We start from the raw sequence: 21,670 nt of genomic DNA on the forward strand, positions 1-21,670 counted from the left end.
TGTCCTGAAAATTTCCAACCATTCAGGCAACCTGTTGTTGGGTTGCTACCCCTCAATTGGTAATTTTAAGAAAGTTTTACAGCTTTTAGTTATTAGCTTGACTGTTGTTATAGATAGAGAACTGTAAACAACAATAATGTAAGACCTCAAAATAAGTCAACCTGACCAAAATGGTCAATTGTCCTCTTAAGGAGTTATTGCCCTTTATAGTAAATTTTTAAAAAAATTCATAAATTTTTAAATTATTACAAAATATTTTCCACAAACACACCACCTTCACCAAAACACAATATTGTCATGAATCCAATATGAAAATTGATATATTTGTTTTTCGCAATGCTTTAATTCTTAAAAGCATATTTTTAGTATTTTATGGATAAATTCTATGCAAATCAAGTATGAAACAACAAAAAACATTGAAGAAAGAAGTTTCAAGTTGGTATTCATTATCCCAAATACTATTTTATAGAATCAAAATGAACCTGAAAATTTGGTATAAATAATGTTTTTCATGTGTACATTTGAAATACAGCAACTGGTTGTGAGATCATAGTTTGTAACCACACATTCAACCCTGTGACTATTTCAGGAAATAAAAATGATATCCATAAGTTTTTGTGTTTTGTAGACACAGGAAGAAGTTAATGATCTGAAGCATGCAGCACCTTTTCAGAACATCATACCTAAACCATTCATACCAATTAAAGGTAAAGTGATATTTGTTCTATATAATCTATAATAGGAGAGTTCTAGGATAGTTGTTATTTCAATGTGTAGATTGAAAAAGAGGTAGCATGTGAAACTTTTATATTGACATGCCTAGATTTTACACACGCAAATTGGGCAAATCTATGATTAAACTACACTTCCGACTCCTTATACAGTCGACCACACAGTTCTAGTTTGAATTCCTCACCCTGATCGATAACAAGACCTTCTGTATGGTGACATCATCCCAATGTTGATGTTTTCTTGCAGATGATGTTGTACAGCTCCCAACTCTGCAAAAATTTCTGATGTTACCCTGTAATGAGTGTGTGTAAATTGAAATCAGACACAGTAAAACAGACTATCTTAGAACTAAAGTACTTTATATCACTCAAAACTAAATACAGTCACAGAACCTCATACTTCAACCATTCATACCTCAATACTGCAGTATGGTTCACACTGACCAAATAGTACTATCTGTTGTATCTGAATACTAGTCCAGCTTATAAACAATTAAGTGTTGATGTTTAACTTAAGATCATTCCTCTCAACAGTTCATTTATAACATTATATCAAGAAACTTTAAAACCGAACAAGTTCTACACTTAACCAAAAGTGTTTATAACAACCAAAACTTATATATACTATCATACCAAATTATCATAGCATTTAAAGGCAATTATTCAATGAAAATTTTGTAAACTCATCTAACATGTCTTAGTTTTATTTTTATAGTACCAAATCATTCAGTTGAATGTTGTTTGTAAATGTATATATGTTTTCAGAGGGTGATAGTAGAAAAGAAAAGGAGCAAGAATTAAAGGTAGTCATGAAGAAACTAGAGCAGAAATATGCACCATTACAAGTTGTCCCTGTCATAGAGAAAATAGGAACTGAACAGGTAAGACATGGTTTAGGGGTGTATGGGTAAAGTGGACAATAGGATTGACAAAATGTCAAATGGTCCAGATTTGGTCTGGTGTACAAGTCTGACATTATAAACAGAATTAATTTTAATTTGTACTTTTTCCCTTGATCTTACTGTCAAACAATTTTAAGATCAAGGATAGGACTTGGTAGTCCAAAAAATTTGGCAATGATGTCATGTATCATTGCAGTGACATCTGTGACATGCGAGCAACTCTGTTCATACAACTGAACAACTATTCCAACATTTTGTATGAGTAAAATTAGTTTTAATTACTTTTCATTTTATTATAAATTCTCAACCCAAATAAAATAAAGTTAAGACATTAGTCATTTCAGGGACTATTATAGCTGACTATGTGATATGGGTTTTACTTATTGTTACAGCAGATTCCATTAAGTGTGTAGCCAAAGGTAATATCTTTGGTTAGCTTGCTTGTTAGCTGAACCGTGAAGTCATTGTTAGGTCAGGTAAATTACCCTCCTTTAAGAGTAGACTAGTCCAACAGATATTCAATCTATCTGTCTGTTGGACTAGGCTACTTCAAAAGGAGGGTAGTATACCTGACCTAAAAATAACTTTATGGTTCAGCTAACAAGCAAGCTAACCAAAGGTATTGCCTTTGGCTACACACTTAATGAAATATGCTGTAAAAGCCTTAGTGACCTTTAGTTGTTAATTTCTGTGTCATTTGGTGTCTTGTGAATAGTTGTCTGATTGGCAATCATACCACATCCTCTTATTTTTGAATTTTCGATAAAAAACAGTGTCTAGATCTGAATTACCTATTATAATTAAGATATCACTTTTTGTTTGTTTCAGCAAGTGTCAATAGCAGGAGAAGGTGACCTGTTAACTAGAGAGAGACTTTGTTGTGGGCTGTCCATGTTTGAAGTAGTCCTAAGTAGGATCAGGGAATACATTGATGACCCTCTGTGGAAAGGTCAACCTCCAGCCAATGGTGTCATGAATATAGATGAGTGTACAGAGTTTCACAGACTCTGGAGTGCCATACAGTTTGTCTTCTGTATCCCTGTTGGGGATAATGAGTTTACTATTGAGTAAGTTTTTCCCTAATGATATCATTTTCATATTACTGACTTTTGACTACAGAGTCAGATAAGAGCAACAAAAAAACATAAAATCAATTTTACAATTTTTACCATAAGGGGCAAAAATTAACTTGGTTTTGTAATGTTTTGAAAAAAATAAAACAGTGATTTTACCAAAATTGCGCTGTTTGTTAGCTTGATTTACTTCTTTTTGTTATATGACCAGATACCAGAAGTTCCTACCATAGAGTAGGTATCCTGTTGAAAATTATATACTCGTGTGGTCATAAGAAAATAGTCTATTATGAAGGAATATTGGCGAGTATTGAGGTTCATTCACTTTCTTCGACAGTTGGTCTTCTGTTTTCATTTCTTGTAGAATACTGTGGATTCATTTATTTTCGTGGGTACCAATTTTCGTGGTTTGAGGAAAACTTACCTTTTCGTGGACATTTAATTCGTGGTTTTGGCAAGGCCACACTCATACTTATAGAGAATTCGTAATTCGTTGAACATTTGAATTCGAGGTTCTCCAGTGCCCACGAAATCCACGAAAATTGGTATCCAATGAATATTAATGAATCCACAGTAAGCTTGCCATATTTCAATATGTTTCCTCCTGTAATCCTGTAATGGGAGCAACTGTGTTGTTTTTAAGCATACAAAGTACTCTTTATAACATTCATAGCAAAACACCTAATGTCATGCATGTGTGATTTTTTTTTATTTTCATGTTACCTACTTATGTGTATAAAAGATAAAAGCTGAATTCCATTTCTTTGTTTGTTTGAAACAATCTAAATTTAAGGACTCAACAATGCATAATACCTGTGATCAATTTTATAAAACTGTCATACATCATAGTCATCATGAATATTCATGAGATACAAACAATAAATTAAAAAGTGTTATTTTTATTGTTAAGAATGATTATTTATTGTACAATACATGTAATAAATAAATGAATAGCATTAGATCTGTCCAGTATATATTTATAAAGACTTTAGGAACCCTTTTAAAATTTATCAATTTCAATGTTGACTTCTTTTTAAATAATTAAAAGATTCATGTATGACAATTTTTTCAGGGAACTGTATGGAGAAGGACTTAACTGGGCAGGCTGTGCTCTCATAGTACTGTTATCCCAACAGAGAAGATTTGAAGCTTTAGATTTTAGTTACCATATTCTCAAAGTAAACAGGGTAGACATGAAAGATGAGAATGTTAAAGGCATTGTAAGTAGACATGAAAGATGAGAATGTTAAAGGCATTGTAAGTAGACTGATTGTTTACAGGTTTATCATTGCAAGTGGCAGAATAAAATTGAGAATGGAAATAGGGAATGTGTAAGAGAGACAACAACCCGACCATAGAGAAAACACAACAGCAGAAGGTCACACACAGGTCTTCAATGTAGCGAGAAATTCCTGCACCCGTAGGCGTCCTTCAGCTGGCCCCTAAACAAATATATACTAGTTGAGTGATAATGAACGCCATACCAATTTCCAAATTGTACACAAGAAACTGAAATTAAAATAATACAAAGCTAACAAAGGCCAGGGGCTCCTGACTTGGGACAGGCACAAAAATGCGGCGGGGTTAAAATGTTTATGAAATCTCAACCCTCCCCCTATACCTCTAGCCAATGTAAAAAAGTAAATGCATAACAATATGCACATTTAAAATTCAATTCAAGAGAAGTCTGAGTCTGATGTCAGAAAATGTAACCAAAGAAAATAAATAAAATGACAATAATACATAAATAACAACAGACTACTAGCAGTTAACTGACATGCCTGCTCCATACTTCAATTAAACTGATTGAAAGATTATGATAGATTTCATCATATGAATATCAGGCACAATCCTTCCCGTTAGGGGTTTAGTATAATGCCATCATTACATATATGAGAAGAACATAACCAGTGTCATGCCAAGAATGTTTGTATTACAACATAGCATGAATACATAAAATCAATATACTGAATCCACTTAATTGGAGTTTTAAAGCAAGGTAGATTAGTTGAAATTTATTTTATATGGCAAGATTTTAAATGCATGGGGATAAAGGGAGTTCGCTTCTCAGTTTCAATATAATTAACTTTTCAAAACACTAGCTTATATTGATTGGGGATTAGTAAAGGAATCAAAAGAGCAAAAAATATATATAGGTCAATGTGCTTGTTTTGGAGATATTAGCCATTTTAATTTATGTGGGGAAATATTCTCTCTTGACTTTTCATAGCTTAATATCATTTTTCATTGACAAGTTTAAGTTCTCAAAAACTATATATTAAAAAAATAAAAATCCCAAAACATTACAAGTGAACTTCCTTAAGGAGACTGTTAGTAGTGGAAGGCACATTTATTCCTCCATCAAAGAAAGTCATCACAATATATGTGCTGTGTAGTTTGTAAGGGAAATGGTGTATAAATTCACAAGTTTTTGTTTTAGTTTGAAGATGTCTATTCTAAATTTCACAAATTTATATGTTTCATTGATACTATAAATGATATATTTTGTTTCCTTTTTTAGCAACTGAAGAAGATGGTCGACCGGATAAGAAAATTTCAGATTTTGAACAATCAAATATTTGCTGTGTTGAACAAATATCTTCACACAAATGATGCTGATAGTATGCCTGTTGAACATGTCAGGTGCTTCCAACCTCCCATTCATCAATCCTTAGCTACAACCATATAGGTCAAGGACATCGAAATAATAACAATTACATTTGTGTATGACAAACTTATCTGTAATCTTTGAAGTTAGCTGGTCGTGTTGTGCATGCTTATTCTATTGTATGGAAACAGAAGAAGAATTAAGAGATTAAATTTTTATTTGTAAAATATGTATTCATTGTATATATAAATTCAATTTTATAAACTTGTAAAAAAATATGTATAATTACATAATCAATAATGCCAATATATTTTCCTAAACATGATAAAAACGAAACATGATAAAAAATATATACAATAGTCAACAGATATAATATTGGGGTTTTTTTTTCATTTTGTTCTTTACAATTATAATTCCACATCACAAGAAAGAAAGATTTTGTATTTTAATTTAAGTAGAGATAAAAATGGACTTTAACACAGAGGATTTTGTATTAGCAATCTATTTATATATTTATATATATATATAAATTGATTACAAGATATTTTGTAGCTGGAGAAAAAAATATAGAAATTAGAAATTTGTATTTGTTATAAATGACCTTACGTTAAATCATGTTTTCAAAATGAGGTCCTTGCTAATATGACTGTTTTCTAATTGCAGCATCATTAATAAGAAATCAGTCCATTCAGTTTGATTGTATTGTTCATTTAACATTGTGCAATAAAAAAAATCTCTGTCTGTTCAATGATGATTGATGAAATGTCTGTTTTGTCCTTTACTGATTGATTTAATGAACCTTTACCACACAAATCAAGAGAATACAGCCAAGCAATTAAAATGCTACAATATTAGAAATTATTGTGTACCAATTGATTGCAATAGCTACTGAAAGAATTTAAAAAGAGCTTCTGAAAGTTTATTGTACATAGATATCAGCTTATAAAATATACAATAATTTATCACTTGCTTTTTTTATGCCCCACCTACGATAGTAGAGGGGCATTATGTTTTCTGGTCTGTGCGTCCGTTTGTTCGTCCCTTCGTCCGTCTGTCCCACTTCAGGTTAAAGGTTTTGGTCAAGGTAGTTTTTAATCAAGTAGAAGTCCAATCAACTTGAAACTTGGTATACATGTTCCCTTTGATAAGATCATTCTAATTTTAATGCCAAATTAGAGAATTAATTCCAATTTCATGGTCCACTAAACATAGAAAATGATAGTGCGAGTGGGGCATCCATGTACTGTGGACACATTCTTGTTTTTTTTATATATAAGCATCATGTAAGGTTAAGAAGCTAAGTGTCATCTTATTAAGACTGCAACCAAATAATTCAAAAAGCAAATAACATCTAGAAGTATATTTTGTATATACACTCTAATAATACATCTTTGAACAATGTCAAGTGTCTATATGTGAAGCTCTAAATCATCCTAGTCCAGAAAATATACGAGGAAGTTCCATAGATATGACATCTGACACTGCTATCAATGTTTTATTTCTTCAAGGGCAAACTATTTAGATATAACTTAAGGCAGGCACTGACATTGTTGCTGATATTTTAAAAACACATCAATTTGTGTGGATTTAACTCATTTTTCAGTATAAACCTGCCAAATTCAATCTCAAACAGTTTTACAAGGATCACGTATAAACATAGAATTAAATAAGTCAAGAAAAAGCCATATCACAAAATTGACTATAAAAATGTTACAATTGAAACCATACTGAATCATAATGTATCCAGTATGGAAAAGGAGATGTGAGGCTTATTTTTCTTTGGCTTAATCATATTCTAACAAATCATTAATATACAATAAAGATTTATCCGAAATGAGATATTTGTTATAGAACCATTATGTATCTTAAATTTGATAAAAGCATTGTCTAATCCACCAGTCCATTGAAAGAACAAATATGCACACTCAGTGTTGAACCAAAAAAGTACTTCAAATTGTGACTTGGATGGAGAGTTTTCTCATGGACACTCATACCACATCTTTTTATATCTATGGAATATATTTCTTTATGACTGAAGTCAATATTATGAAGTACACAGTATAAAAATTATGTAGACTATTCACATATCCAAAATTTGGATAATTAGAATTAAATACTCCTACAGTATTCCTTTATCTGATACAGTTCTAGCTGGCAGCACATGGTTTGTAATATTTCTACTTTCAATTTTCTAGCTTGATCAATGTTGATACATTTTGTTTACAATAATACCACAACTATAGCTGACCATACCATATTGATTTTGATCTTTGTTGAAGGACATCAGTGACCTATAATTTCTCTAATGCAAGTCAATTGGACTCTGGTAAATAGATGTCTCAATGACATTTCTATATTTTTGTCTCGCCTTGATGGAGTCAAAAAGCGAGACATAGGTTTGCTGTTTCCGGCGTCGGCGACATTGTCAACAATGTATTAGTTTGTGATTAGCTCAGTTTTATGGGGAACCACTAGTGGTATGTCAATGATAATTGGTATGCAGATGTATTACCATTGCCACATCTCATTGCCATGGAGATTTTTTGGCTCCGCCCCCTCAGTCATGGTCTATTGACTTTGAATGGTTTGCTTACTTTACATGTATTACTTTGTGATTAGGTCAGTTTATGGAGATCCACTTGTGGTACATCAATGATAATTGGTATGCAGATGTATTGGCATTGTCACATCTCATTGCCATGGAGATTATTTGGCTCCACCCCCTCAGTCATGGTCTATTGACTTTGATTGGTTTGCTTACATTACATGTATTAGTTTGTGATTAGGGCAATTTATGGGGATCCACTTGTGGTAGGTCATTGATATTTGGTTTGCAATTGTATTAGCATTAATTGGCACAATTCATTGCCAAAATTACAAAAAGGCGAGACATATCTCTGTGATAACAGTAAATTACAGATTATGTTTGATATTTTTTGCATTGATAATCATTCCACATCTCTATATTTTTACAAATTTGTTTGATTTTTACATCTATCATTTTGTCAAGATGTGTACAGTGAATTCCCAGAAATAAACACATCTTTTTCTAGTTTCTGCACAACTGGTATTGGAACAGAATTTGTTTGATGGACGATTACATTTGTCACATTTATAATATCCGTTACCTATACTATAATGCTTAACATCTCTTTCTTCACGGTATTGTCAAAATTTTTCACTTTTGTCAGACATTTTTCCATGAAGGAATTGTAAATTTTCATCCCTATTACAAACAACTTCCATCAAACAATCAAACATTTCTTTTTCATATCTAAACACCATTGTAGTTTCCATCTTCAATTGATCTATTAATTGTATTCCGTCTTCAGTTGCCAGATAGATGTTTCCAGCATTGTTTGCTGTAACACTCTTAAGACCTACAGGATAGTAAGAAAAAATCTCAGATCCATCTTTTCTTAACAATCGGAAATTATCAGAGGGGCAAGCTAAATTACCATTTAGTGTAAGTGCGAACCAACAACAATTTATAAACTTTATACGTTTTATGAGAAAACCGTTGCGATTATATTTATACAGCGTACCTTTATCTGCAATATATATGAAGTTTTCATCAGTATCTATTGCTTGGAATTCATGATCTAGTGCTAAGCACCATTGTCTTTCCATGGATTCTGTATCTATTAATACAAAACTTTTCCCATACAGTAACAATGTCTGAGTTGATGTAGGAATGCAGTTTAATACCATATTCATAGATGGACTTTTATGAGCAGATTCGTAGTGATTGCCACAGTATATATGGTATATCCATTGATAAATGTTAATTCTTTTTCATCATACATGTATTTTACGAGTCTGTAATTGTTTTTGTATTTCGATGCCTTGTTTTCTTCTGTGTGTTCTTCTAATATCGTCACATGACCTCCAATAAGTAAACAACTGTCATCTCTTACAGCCCGTACCGCATAGTCAGCTATTGAAGGCCCCGATAAGACAATGTAAAACAATTCAAACGAGAAAACTAACGGCCTTATTTACGTTTAAAAAATGAACGAAAACAAATATGTAGCACATAAACAAACGACAACCACTGAATTACAGGCTCCTGACTTGGGACAGGCACATACATAAATATTATAATGTGGCGGGGTTAAACATGTTAGCGGGATTCCAACCCTCCCATAACCCGGGACAGTGGTACAGTACAACATAAGAATAGTTTTTTTAGTTTATGTTTGATACGAATACGAGAAATAGGTCTATTGTGGTTATGGTTAAATAGAAAAATGTTCTTTAAAATGTTGAATACGTATATCAACAATTAATATATTATACTGAATTAAAAAAAGAGTCCACAGACTTTTTGTCTGCTTTTTTCCCGTTTTATCCATTTCATACAGTAAGTATGGAGTGAGTCGTGGATGCTATTACGACACTCATTCCAATTAATAATTGACGGGGGACGATATTAAGGTCCTTTACTCAGGAATGATTTCAACTCTCGGTCTTGAAGTTGGGAAATGGGAAATGGTTCCATAAATGTACTCCGAATTACTACAATTACATGAAGTAGGACTGGTGTATTTCCACTGATATTAACATCTTTACACAATTGACTATAATTTTAAAACACAAATTTCCGTGTAGATTTCTTGTAAATATAACAAATAAGAGGAAGCTCAGTATTGTCAAAATATCCAGGAATTTGTTCTTTAACAGAATGTTCGTTAAATATACCGGCAGTATTTACAAAATCAAAACATTTATTGGCATACTTTAATTTTTAATAATAAAATGGTTTTTATGATCTTCACTGCGATCAATTTTGATAAATGGTTTAGGATAACAATATGCCATAATAATTAGAACAATTTCATACTTATAGGACTGCTATATGAAATTGTGTTGCAATCCTCCAAAATTTTATTAAATTTATTAACCGGTAATGAACAGAGCTATGTAACAGATGTCTGTCGTTGTGGTACCCGTTTCTTAAAGTATTGCTCAGGGCGGAAAAAACCGGAATTTCCTAGTCTAGTGTTCCCGGGCGGGTAATACTTTGCTTACTCTGGTGATTTTATAAGCATAATTATGTAGTAGACAAAATGCGGGTATGCCGTATTTAATTATAATCCTAGTACACAGATTTTCAAGCCAGTCCGCATTGGAAGATGAAAAAGAGAAAGATCTTTCCTTAATCTTTCATTTGCCAACAAAGGTCTCGCGGGCGTCACGTCAACTTAGGCAATATCCCTCATCATAAATAAGTTCAATTGGAAATACCTCCTTATATCAAAGATTAGTCTGTGCCAAACCTATTGCAACCAAAAATTTCAATTACAGACACGTTTTGCAGGATCTCAATATTGACGAAACCTCCTGATTGCACTTGTGCTAGTCCCCAATTCACATATAATCCCGCCTGGTCACGTTATTACCGGTGACCTCAACATTGTTGATAAAAAGTCCGAAATGTCGTAAGCCTAAATCCATCAATTGGAAATGCAACTTTAAAATCTTGATGCATTCAGTCGAGGATTATGCCAGACAATGGGATAAGCGCGGGAAGGAAGACGTATGCACTCTTCCCGAATGGATTAAGGCAGTCAGGTCGTTGATACAAATCAGAATTAAGAAACTGAATGGGTCTATCAATGCCCATGCTACGTCAATCTTTAGAGACCAAAATGTTGCAAAACACTTATCCTACCTCCATGACAAATATGTTGTTGTCCCAGCAGATATAGCCACAAACAATATAGTTTTTGTGTGTAAAACTCATTATATTAACTGCTTGAAAAATTTGTAAGGGTTCCGCGGAACCCAGTGTCTCGCCTACTTTTGCTGTACATTGCAGGCTCAACAAAAATGAGGTAAAAAATCAATAAAAATATTCCTCTTGATACTATCTTATGATTGTAAGAAGCTTCTGTCCAAGTTTGGTAAAAACTAAAAATAGTTTATGAATCTAATAAATGTTTTGAAAACTTTAACTGCAGACTGTATGTAATGTTAACTGGAAGAAAATCTAAGTCCATTTAAAAGTAAAATACGGAAAAAATGGATTTATTTTTTTTAGAAAATTTACTTCTGGATACTATCTTATAATCATAAATAAGCTTCTGTCCAAGTTTGGTACAAACCCAGGATAGTTTAAAAAAGTTATTAAAATTTTAAAAACTTTAACCACAGAGTGAATGTAATGTTTCCCCGCAGAAAAACTAAGTCCATTTATAAGTAAAATAAAGAAAAAATGGGTATTTTATTTTTACAAAATTTACTTCTGGATACTTTCTTATGTTCATAAACAAGCTTCTGTCCAAGTTTGGTAGAAATCCAGTATAGTTTAAGAAAGTTATTAAAATTTCAAAAACTTTAACCACAGAGTGAATATTTGTGCATGGACGCCGCCGCCGACGACGACGACGGAATGTAGGATCGCTTAGTCTCGCTTTTTCGACTAAAGTCGAAGACTCGACAAAAAGGAACTAGGCATTGACAATTCACTTGGAAACTCAACATAGACCCTCACAACACTACCAAAGAAGAAATCCTGGATAACCATAGACCTGATCTATGTTCCTTTGGAGTTTCAACCAAAGATGAAGAACTTGATCTTCCACCACTGTATTGGATACCTAAACTACATAAGAGTCCTTACAAACAACGGTATATTGCTGCGTCTTCCAAGTGCTCCACGAAACCTCTTTCTAAATTATTTAACATTTTTTTTTATCAGCAATCAAAGACGGGCTTCAAAGTTATGGTGAAATTACCTATTCTAGAGGTGGCGTGAATCAGATGTGGTTATTTAATAATTCCAAAGATCGTTTACAGTACATACAATTTATCTCTCTTTAATCTTGTAATAGTATTAAAATATTTGACTTTTCTACACTTTACGGAAGAGTTCCACAATCCAAACTAAAAGACAAATTGATATTGTCTTAGGGCGGGATAAATCCTACTATGTAAAGGATCACTCTGATTAAAAAAATAATCTCTGATACGGACATTATCCAGATGCTTGATTTCTTGATTGACAACATATTTGTTACGTTTTTAGGACGTGGTTTTAAACAGACTGTCGGCATTCCAATGGAAACAAATTGTGCCCTCTTCTTGCTGACTTGTTTCTTTATTATTATGAGGCTGACTTCATACAGGAACTACTTAGGAAGAAAGATTAGAAGTTAGAAGTATCCCTTTACTCTACTTTCCGCTACATAGATGAAGTTCTTCCACTAAATAGTTCAAAATTTGGTGACTATATTGAACGCATATATCCAATCGAACTACAGATAAAAGATACTACATATACAGTTAAGTCGGCCTCATATATTGACTTACATCAAGTAATTGACAATAAGGGTCAGTTAAAAACAAAACTTTACGAAAAAAGAGATGATTTCAGCTTTCCAATTGTGAACTTTCTATTTCTAAGGGGCAACATTCCAGCAGCACCTGCATACGGGGTATATCTCTCCCAATTGATGGGATATTCCCGTGCTTGCATTTCCTTTTATGATTGTCTTAATAGAGGGTTGCTGCTCACAAGGAAGCTATCAAATCAAAAGTTCCAAATGTTGAAGTTGAAATCATCCCTTCGTAAATTATACGGACGTCATCACAAGTTGGTTGACCGTTAGTGAAAAACCGTTTCACAAATGATATCGGATATGCTCCTTATGTCGTAACTACAATCCCCCTCCTTTCATGAATTTGACCTACCAAATAAGACTATTCACGGAGTTGTTATCTCATAAACAACACGACGGGTGCCAAATATGGAACAGGATCTGCTTACCCTTCCGGAGCACCTGAGATCACTCCTAGTTTTTTGTGGGGTTAGTGTTGCTTAATTTTTAGTTTTCTATGTTGTGTTGTGTGTTCTGTTTGTCTGTTTGTCTTTTTCACTTTTATCCATGGCGTTGTCAGTTTATTTTCGATTTATGATTTTGTCTGTCCCTCTGGTATCTTTCGCCCCTCTTTGATAACAATTTCCACCACTGGGTCGATGCCACTGTTGGTGGACGTTTCGTCCCCGAGGGTATCACCAGCCCAGTAGTCATCACTTCGGTGTTGACATGAATATCAATTTTATTGTCATTTTTATAAATTTCCTGTCACAAAACTTAGAATTTAAAAAAAAAAAAATAAGTATTTTCTTATCACAGGAAAAGATGATCTTAGCCGTATTTGGTACAACTTTTTGGAATTTTATGTCCTCAATGCTCTTAGACTTTGTACTTGTTTGGCTTTATAACTATTTGAGTGTCACTGGTGATTCTTATGAAGACGAAACGCGCGTCTGGCGTATTGAATTATAATCCTGGTACCAATTTCATTTTTGTCGAGCCTGCAACTTTTGTTGCAGAGAGCTCGACATAGGGATAGTGATCCGGCGGCGGCGGCGACTACGGCGGCGGCGGCGTTAGCTAACTTCTTAAAAGCTTTATATTTTAGAAGCTGGAAGACCTGGATGCTTCATACTTTGTATATAAATGCCTCATGTTATGAAGTTTCCGTCAGTCACCTGTCCATTTTGACCTCATTTTCATGGTTCAGTGACCACTTGAAAAAAAGTTCAGATTTTTTGTAATGTTGAATTCTCTCTTATTATAAGTAATAGGATTATTATATTTGGTATGTGCGTACCTTGCAAGGTCCTCATACCCTTCAGACAGTTTTCACTTGACCTCGACCTCATTTCATGGATCAGTGAACAGGGTTAAGTTTTGGTGGTCAAGTCCATATCTCAGATACTATAAGCAATAGGGCTAGTATATTCGGCATATGGAAATACTGTAAGGTGTACATGTCCAACTGGCAGTTGTCATCTGACCTTGACCTCATTTTCATGATTCAGTGGTTATAGTTAAGCTTTTGTGTTTTGGTCTGTTTCTCTTATACTTTATGCAATAGGTCTACTATATTTGTTGTATGGAATACTTTTAAGGTGTACATGTCTGCGGGCAGATGTCATTTGACCTTGACCTCATTTTCATGGTTCAGTGGTTATAGTTAAGTTTTTGTGTTTTGGTCTGTTTTTCTTATACTTTATGCAATAAGTCTACTATATTTGTTGTATGGAATGATTTTAAGGTGTATATGTCTAGCGGGCAGATGTCATTTGACCTTGACCTCATTTTCATGGTTCAGTGGTTATAGTTAAGTTTTTGAGTTTTGGTCTTTTTATCTAATATTTTATGCCAAGGTCAACTATATTTGGTGTATGGAAATATTTTATGATATATGTCAGTCCTGCACTTTTTATTTGACCATGACCTTAATTTCATGGTTCATTGCACAGTGATAAGTTTTTGTGTTTTGGTCTATTTTTCTTGAACTATAAGTAATAGGTTAACTATATTCAATGTGTGGAAGCATTGTTAGCTGTACATGTCTGCCTGGCATGGTTCATCTGACCTTGACCTCATTTCCATGGTTCATGTTTGTTTAGCTATCTTGGTTAATGCTAAGTTTATGCAACAGTTGTAATAAAGCTTTATACTTAGGACTATCAACATAATATATATCAATGATAAGTAAAGAAGGCGAGACATTTCAGTGTGTGCACTCTTGTTCTTATGATTTTTAAAAAAATAGATAAATCCTGGTGTAAAAAATTAGTAGTTGCTATTGGAAAATCCCGGAATATATAAGCATATCAACATTAAAACCCAATTTTGCACCAAACAATTATAAACGCAGGATTAACAGTTTGCATAGAAGAAACTAACTAGCTAGCTGGTAGCACATAGTTTATAATATTTCTAATAGAAAATTCTAGCTTGATAAATGTTAATTTTTTTTGTAAACATTTAAGACATACACAGATTTGTTTGATTTCTACCTGTTGGATCTAGTTAAAACATGAATACTAAATTCCTCGACTTTAACGCTAAGTTTACAAATCACAGCAGAATATCTATTGGTGAAGACGTATCCAAAATCTCCACCTTGTTTGGATTTTTGTCTTTGAATAAATACCAATTGTTTATCCCTATTACAAACAACTCCCATCAAACTATTGGGTACTTCTTTGTCATATCTATACACCATCTCAGTCGTCATCTTCAATGGATCTAATACTTGTATCCCGTCTCTAGTTGCCAGGTAGATGTTACCGTCATCGTCTACTGTAATACCCTTCAGGACTGCAGGGTGGTAGGAGAATATCTCAGATCCATTTCCACTCATCAAACGGAAGCTAACAGAATGGCAAGCAAAATTACCATTTAATGTCGAAGCAAACGAACTACAGTTTATAAACCTTATATGAGTCAAGAGGCAACCAATACGATTATATTTATACATTGTATTATTATTTGAAATATATATGAATTTTTCATCAGTGGCTAAGGCTTGGAATTCATTATCAAGTTCTAAGGACCATTGACTTTCCATGGATTCTGTGTCTATAAGTTCAAAACTTTTGCCGTACAAGTAAACTGCCTGTGTTGATTTAGGAATGCAGCTGAGTGCAATATTCATAGAACACTCATGAGCAGATTCTGTGTACTGTTCACAGTAGATGCTATATCCGTTGACAAATGTTAGTCCTTTATCATCATGCACATATTTCACAACACTGAAGTTGTTTTTGTATTTTGATGGCTTATTTCGTTCTGTGTGTTCCTCTAGAATTGTCACATGACCTCCAATAAGTAAAAAATTATCATCTCGAACACCAAGACAAACATTACGCAAATTCAATTTTGCATATTTTTCATCTCTACCAATGAAATCTTTCGGATCAAGCTGTATTTGTAAGGTTTCTTCCAACATTGGAAACTTTCGTATACATTCTGTTGGTGTGGTTGTAGCTTCATTGCTCTGTACTGAAACGGTTTGTGCTGTGTTATCAGAGTCTTTTTCAATTGTTGAACGTTTCAATGCTCTTTCTGACTCTACAATCTCGTAATGAACGGAAAAGAACCCTAGTGCTTTAATTGCTTTATAGCCATGACTAGCTTCCTCAAAACTTATCTTCACTCTTGATGTTGGAGAAACTTCTTGTAACATTTTCTCAATGTCTTCTTGTTTTCGTCTTTGTTTCCTCAGGTAGGTAAACAGCCGGCCTTCAGATCCATTATCAGCAATAAATTGCAAGGCTTTGTCATCTTCGTCAAATCCTTCTTCAGTTTTCAGTAATTGGTCCATTTCTTCTTCAATTAAATTCTTGGTCTCTTTTTCAATATTTGAAAGTTCCTGTATCAAGCTCTTTTCTAGATTGTTGATATGTTCCATGAACTTTGATTTCGTATTAGCGATTTCCATTTTGACTCTTTGTTGTTGTTTTTTAACGTTTTCCTTTACACTTTGCCTTTCTTTTAAGATCTCTGTTATGGTCTCTCTTAAATCTTGCACCGTGCGTTTGATAGATATAAACAGTTCAGACTCCTTAACTCCCTTTGACAAAACATTCACATTGGAAACTTTTTTGCAGTCCTTGTGATCTAATTTTATACAGGCATGGCAGCAAATAAGATCGTGGTCTAAGCAAATAAAATCTTCACGACAATCTTGATGCCTCTCACATTGAGGTATTGATAGAAGTTTAGATTTTTCAATAGACATTTGAGCCATTTCCGACACATGATGGTATTGTGTTAATTTCATGGCTTGGTGATCCTTAAAGCATTTCCCGCAAAGCCCATCCTCACAATCACTACACCAGTGTGTTAACTTAGATACAACGTCTCTCCTCTCACAAGGGTTACAGATAGAATCCATGACAAACAATCTGAAGTATACAATATATAATAGTAAATTTATCAGAGTGTTTTATATGTTTTATGCTTCGCCTGAAATGTCGATATTGTTTTAGATTTATGAGTTTGGCTGTCCCTTTGGTATCTTTCGTCCCTCTTTTAGGCATGTGTATAATAATCTGACTGTGGCAGAATGAACATTTAGTAGTTGTATATGGGAATGTTTACGAGTATTGACACTAAATGGTTGGTTAGAATGCCGCCCAAATCCTTCGTTTGGAAATACTGACGGATACCTATGGCACGCCTGAACCACTTTTATTAATTAATCTTAGATTATCTCAGATAAACTAGGTTTATCTGAGATAATCCCGGTTCATCTAAGATGAATTAAGATTGTCTCAGCTCATTTCAAATTTGAAAAAAATCCTAGTTTATCTCAGAAAATACATAAAACTCATTATCTGGAGAAAATCCCGGGTTATTTTAAAATATTAAGAAAATCTAGGTTTCTCGAAAATAATCCTAATTTATCTCCAGATAACTAGTTATCTGAATTTCCAGATAATTCATTATATCATTTTCCAGATAATTTAGGTTTAAATATACAAAAGAACAATGTAACGAGTGTTATAATTGGACGACAATCGTTTGCCAGATTTTATATAAAAAATATATATATATATATTTATATATATATCAATTAAGTGGTTGATTATTCACGATAGCAGTTTCCTATGCCTATAGATTTGTTAGCGTGTCTTCCCGTCACAAATCTACTGGACTGTTAGTTAAAAAGATGTGAAACAAACTCACACCTTTTATAGTTAACAAGACAACATTTCTATATAAAAGCCATACATTCGGTTGCCATGTGATGACCTTAGTTGATGGTTAAATGCAGCAGTGACAGCAGACCTTCTTTCCAATTACAAATGGGCTATAAATGAAAAGCATATTACTGTTGTGACTATTATTTGAAGGGCACTAACTGTCAAATTCATGTTCACAGATTTGACTCAAATGCTCATATTTTAATTATAACAATGTAAAACATTCATTCAAATTATAAAGTAAAAAATAAACGATATACCGGGCATGAGCTCGATAATATGTAGCTTCCTTTCGTGTGTATTAGAGTCTAGACGCCATCTATTGATTGTCGAGTTGGCTCCCGAAGACATCCGATTGCATATAAGCGATATAAATATAAATATAACATGTACAAACAGATATTAGACTCGTGCATTTTGATTTTTCTATGTCTGCTTACTTTCGTATTATAGATTAAAAATATATGTTAATCATCGCTTTTAGTTGTATAACAAAGATTTTTTACAGGATCGAATCAGTCAATCAAATGATATACATTTGTTTCTCATTCAATTTTTAAACAAATGAAAACGCACAATGCATGCGGTATCCATATTTGGCTAAGGGGTTAAAACTGAAATTCACATGAATACGGATTCAATGAGGTCGAATTATTCATTTGCAAAGGAATAACTCATTATCATTCAATGTATTTTTTAGTATTTCTTTTCCGAGTTGTCATCCCTAATTTATATCTACACTGCATCGTAATTAACGCCAAACATAGATAAGAATGAAACCAAATAGAACAAAATATGTTAGCAATGATTTGTACTTTATAGGTGAAATAAAAAAATTAAAAAATTGAAGTATCCATATCGACTAAACTACAGGTTCGATATATAGCCCGTTAATCGTCTACGTGCATTTGAAAATAAATATATATATATGCATATATTTTTTAATACACTTAGACAATAAATGGGTTAAATATTTGACGTGTAGTTAAGTCCTTATGTTAGTATGTTGAACACCATCAACACAAATTTATATAAACACTTTTTTTGTTGAATAATAACCCGATGTAGCGAATTGGAGAATATACGAATGACGCTACAATGCTTACAATTCTCATTAACCCATATCATTATTGCTCACAATCGAACTCTCTTGGGATCTTATACCAGACATCAATCAATTTGCTGGAACCTCTCTGTATATCTTAAAAAGGGGGAGGGGGGTGTCAATACTTAATTGACAGGGGGTGTCGCTGGGGTTCGGTTATCCATCCTTTTCACATAATTCAGATCTTAAAAATGTATACCTTTTCATATATTGCAATGCGTAAGTAAATATATTTTAACCTTTTCCCATATTGGTAAGGTTTCGTGGGGTCTTTGAAAAAGTGGAATATTTAAGATAACGATTCTGTGTGTAATGTTTACGTACGGCGAGACTTCCGGCTGTATAAAAAAAAATGACAGAGCTGTTCATATACAAGGAATTGGATCTTTATCTACCCTATTATATATTTTTCCGACCTATTCCTATATTTTCAAGCTGGAGAAAGTGACCTATTCCAGCAGCAAGTCCTTTCACATCGTATATGTGAAGTCCTCCCGCCCTTCAGCTGAAGATGCTTATGCTTAAAGCTTCGTGCTAAAAAAATATCTGCTTTTAGATATTCCAACAAAATCTAGAACTACTAGGAAGCTTGCAAAGTAAAATGACTTTTTGTTCGCATCTTGGTATCGCCCAGAATCCGGGCCATGTTAGTATACTTTTAGATTTTACAGAACACCTATTCATTATATATAAAAGAGGGACGAAAGATCCCAAAGGGACAGTCAAACTCGTAAATCTAAAACAAACTGACAACGCCATGGCTAAAAATGAAAAAGACAAACAGACAAACAATAGTACAAATGACACAACATAGAAAACCAAAGAACAAACAACACGAACCCCACCAAAGACTAGGGGAGATCTCAGGTGCTCCGGAATGGTAAGCAGATCCTGCTCCACATGTGGCACCCGTCGTGTTGCTTATGTGATTACAAATCCGGTCAATAGTCTAATTCGGTAGGTCACATTCATGAAAGGGAAAGGAATTGTAGTTACGACGTAAGGAACATATGAGATATCATTTGTGGAACGGTTATTCCATAACGGTCAACCAACTCGTGATGGCGTCCGTAAAATTTACGAAAGGATGATTTCAACTCCACCATTTGAGACTCTTGGTTTAAACGCTTCCTTGTGAGCAGCAACCCTCTATCAAGAAAATCATGATAGGAAATGCAAGCACGGAAATGTCCAATCTAATTAAAAACCGATCTCTCATGCTCCCGTGTTCTGATATGTCGCGTGGGAGCGACATATCAGAAAACGGGAGCATGAGAGATCGGTTTTTAATTAGATCGGGAAATGTCGTATCAATTGGGAGATATATAACCCGTATTCAGGTGCTGCTAGGATGTTGCTACTAAGAAATGGAAAGTTCACAATTGGAAAGCTGAAATCATCTCTTTTGTCGTGAAGTTTTTTTTCAACCGACCCTGATTGTCAATTTCTAGATTTTCAAGATATGAAGCCGACCTAACTGTATCTGTAGTATCCTTTATCTCTAGTTCAATGAGATAGATGCGTTCCACATAGTCACGTGACTCTTCTAGTCTTTTTTTTTTTTTTATCTCTCTACACTTAAAGTTTTACCCCTGGCTTAACGTTAAGTGTAAATAAGTATTATCATTAAAGAGACATTAATCTAGTTGATACAGCGTGTGTTGTACATACACTTTTTTAAACTTTTATTGGTGGAGGACTTGAAAAAGTTTTTTTTTATGTTCAGTATTATTTGATGTACCTATGGAACTGATAACTGGTAGAGGACACTTTTACTCCCAATTATCATAATTATTGGCAGAAGTTAGACGGATACAGAATAAGATGATATGCATATGTTTTACGAAACTTCATAGTTATAGTAGTACAGTTTATAAAAAATAGCCGTAAATGGTTTTCCTATTGGAAATTGTCCTCAACTAAATCTGTGTTCCAACTCGACAGATTTAGAATTTAATTCAAAATATGGAGTGCTCCTTTTAAAGAAGGAACATACGAGCAATAGTACGTTACAGCAAAAGTATAGATCTATCATGGATATAGTTAGTCCAAATAATTATGGCGTCTGGCAAGGCTATTTTAATTTTTTTCTGGGACGCCTTCCCAGAAAAAAAATAAAATAGCCGTCCCAGACGTTATAATTATTTGGACTAGGATATAGTTCATGTCTCAAGTGCCAAAATCAAGAAATTTACACATGTGTCAATCTGATCAGGGTTATTGAAGAAAATGAACTAAGAGGATACTTACGTTGTAATCAGCCGTGCTTATAATGGAAAATCCCAAAAAATTGACAAAAAATGTAGGCTGGAGTTCCCGTCAAACAATGAATCGATAACTCTAGATTTTAACCTATGGAAAGCCGATAAAAAGATAAAAAGGAAGATTTCACACTGTCTAGTCTAGCCACCTGTTTCACATTGTCTATGGTTAAGATTTTATTGTTCAAGGGCGAATCCAAATTGATGGGTTGCACTTCCCAATATTTTAAAATATGCCACCGAGCGGGACAAATCTAAACATTTTTGGGACAATTTTCTATTTGACTAAAAACTTAATATGAGTATAGAGAATAAAAGAGTTTGTTACTTTTTTGGGGCTCAAATTTAGAAGTGGTCGCCCTCTATGTCCACTCCTAGATCTGTTTCTGATGTTCAGATAATAGAAAATAAATCCGTAGTTCACAAACAATATAAATATAAATGAAATATATTAAATGAGGTACGTGAAGTTTTAG

The 21,670-nt window shown here is 33.5% G+C and overlaps 2 protein-coding genes across 7 annotated transcripts in view; one reads left to right on the top strand and one right to left on the bottom strand.

Moving 5' to 3' along the window:
* LOC134696371 (cytoplasmic FMR1-interacting protein-like) overlaps positions 1-6,062 on the top strand; it is a 42,476-nt gene extending 36,414 nt beyond the window's left edge. For 5 of the 6 annotated variants that reach the window (XM_063558100.1, XM_063558104.1, XM_063558101.1 and 2 more), the window contains 5 exons: positions 629-707; positions 1,497-1,612; positions 2,462-2,700; positions 3,779-3,926; positions 5,228-6,062. In XM_063558100.1, coding sequence (XP_063414170.1) covers positions 629-707; positions 1,497-1,612; positions 2,462-2,700; positions 3,779-3,926; positions 5,228-5,395 — 750 coding nt within the window. In that variant the 3' untranslated portion in view covers positions 5,396-6,062. Of the gene's footprint in view, positions 1-628; positions 708-1,496; positions 1,613-2,461; positions 2,701-3,778; positions 3,964-5,227 lie in introns of all 6 variants that reach the window. The other variant, XM_063558106.1, reaches the window with a different exon arrangement.
* Positions 6,063-15,130: 9,068 nt separating this feature from the next.
* LOC134696959 (uncharacterized) lies at positions 15,131-17,017 on the bottom strand. The gene has a single exon (XM_063558927.1). The coding sequence runs from the start codon at positions 17,015-17,017 to the stop codon at positions 15,131-15,133; it is 1,887 nt and encodes a 628-aa protein (XP_063414997.1).
* Between the last annotated feature and the right edge of the window lie 4,653 nt (positions 17,018-21,670).

Source organism: Mytilus trossulus, chromosome 14 (genome assembly GCF_036588685.1).
Source record: "Mytilus trossulus isolate FHL-02 chromosome 14, PNRI_Mtr1.1.1.hap1, whole genome shotgun sequence".
NCBI lineage: Eukaryota > Metazoa > Mollusca > Bivalvia > Mytilida > Mytilidae > Mytilus > Mytilus trossulus.

Coding starts and splice junctions, on each gene's coding strand:
- LOC134696959 (XM_063558927.1), bottom strand. CDS start 17,017: ATGGATTCTATCTGTAACCCTTGTGAGAGGAGAGACGTTGTATCTAAG.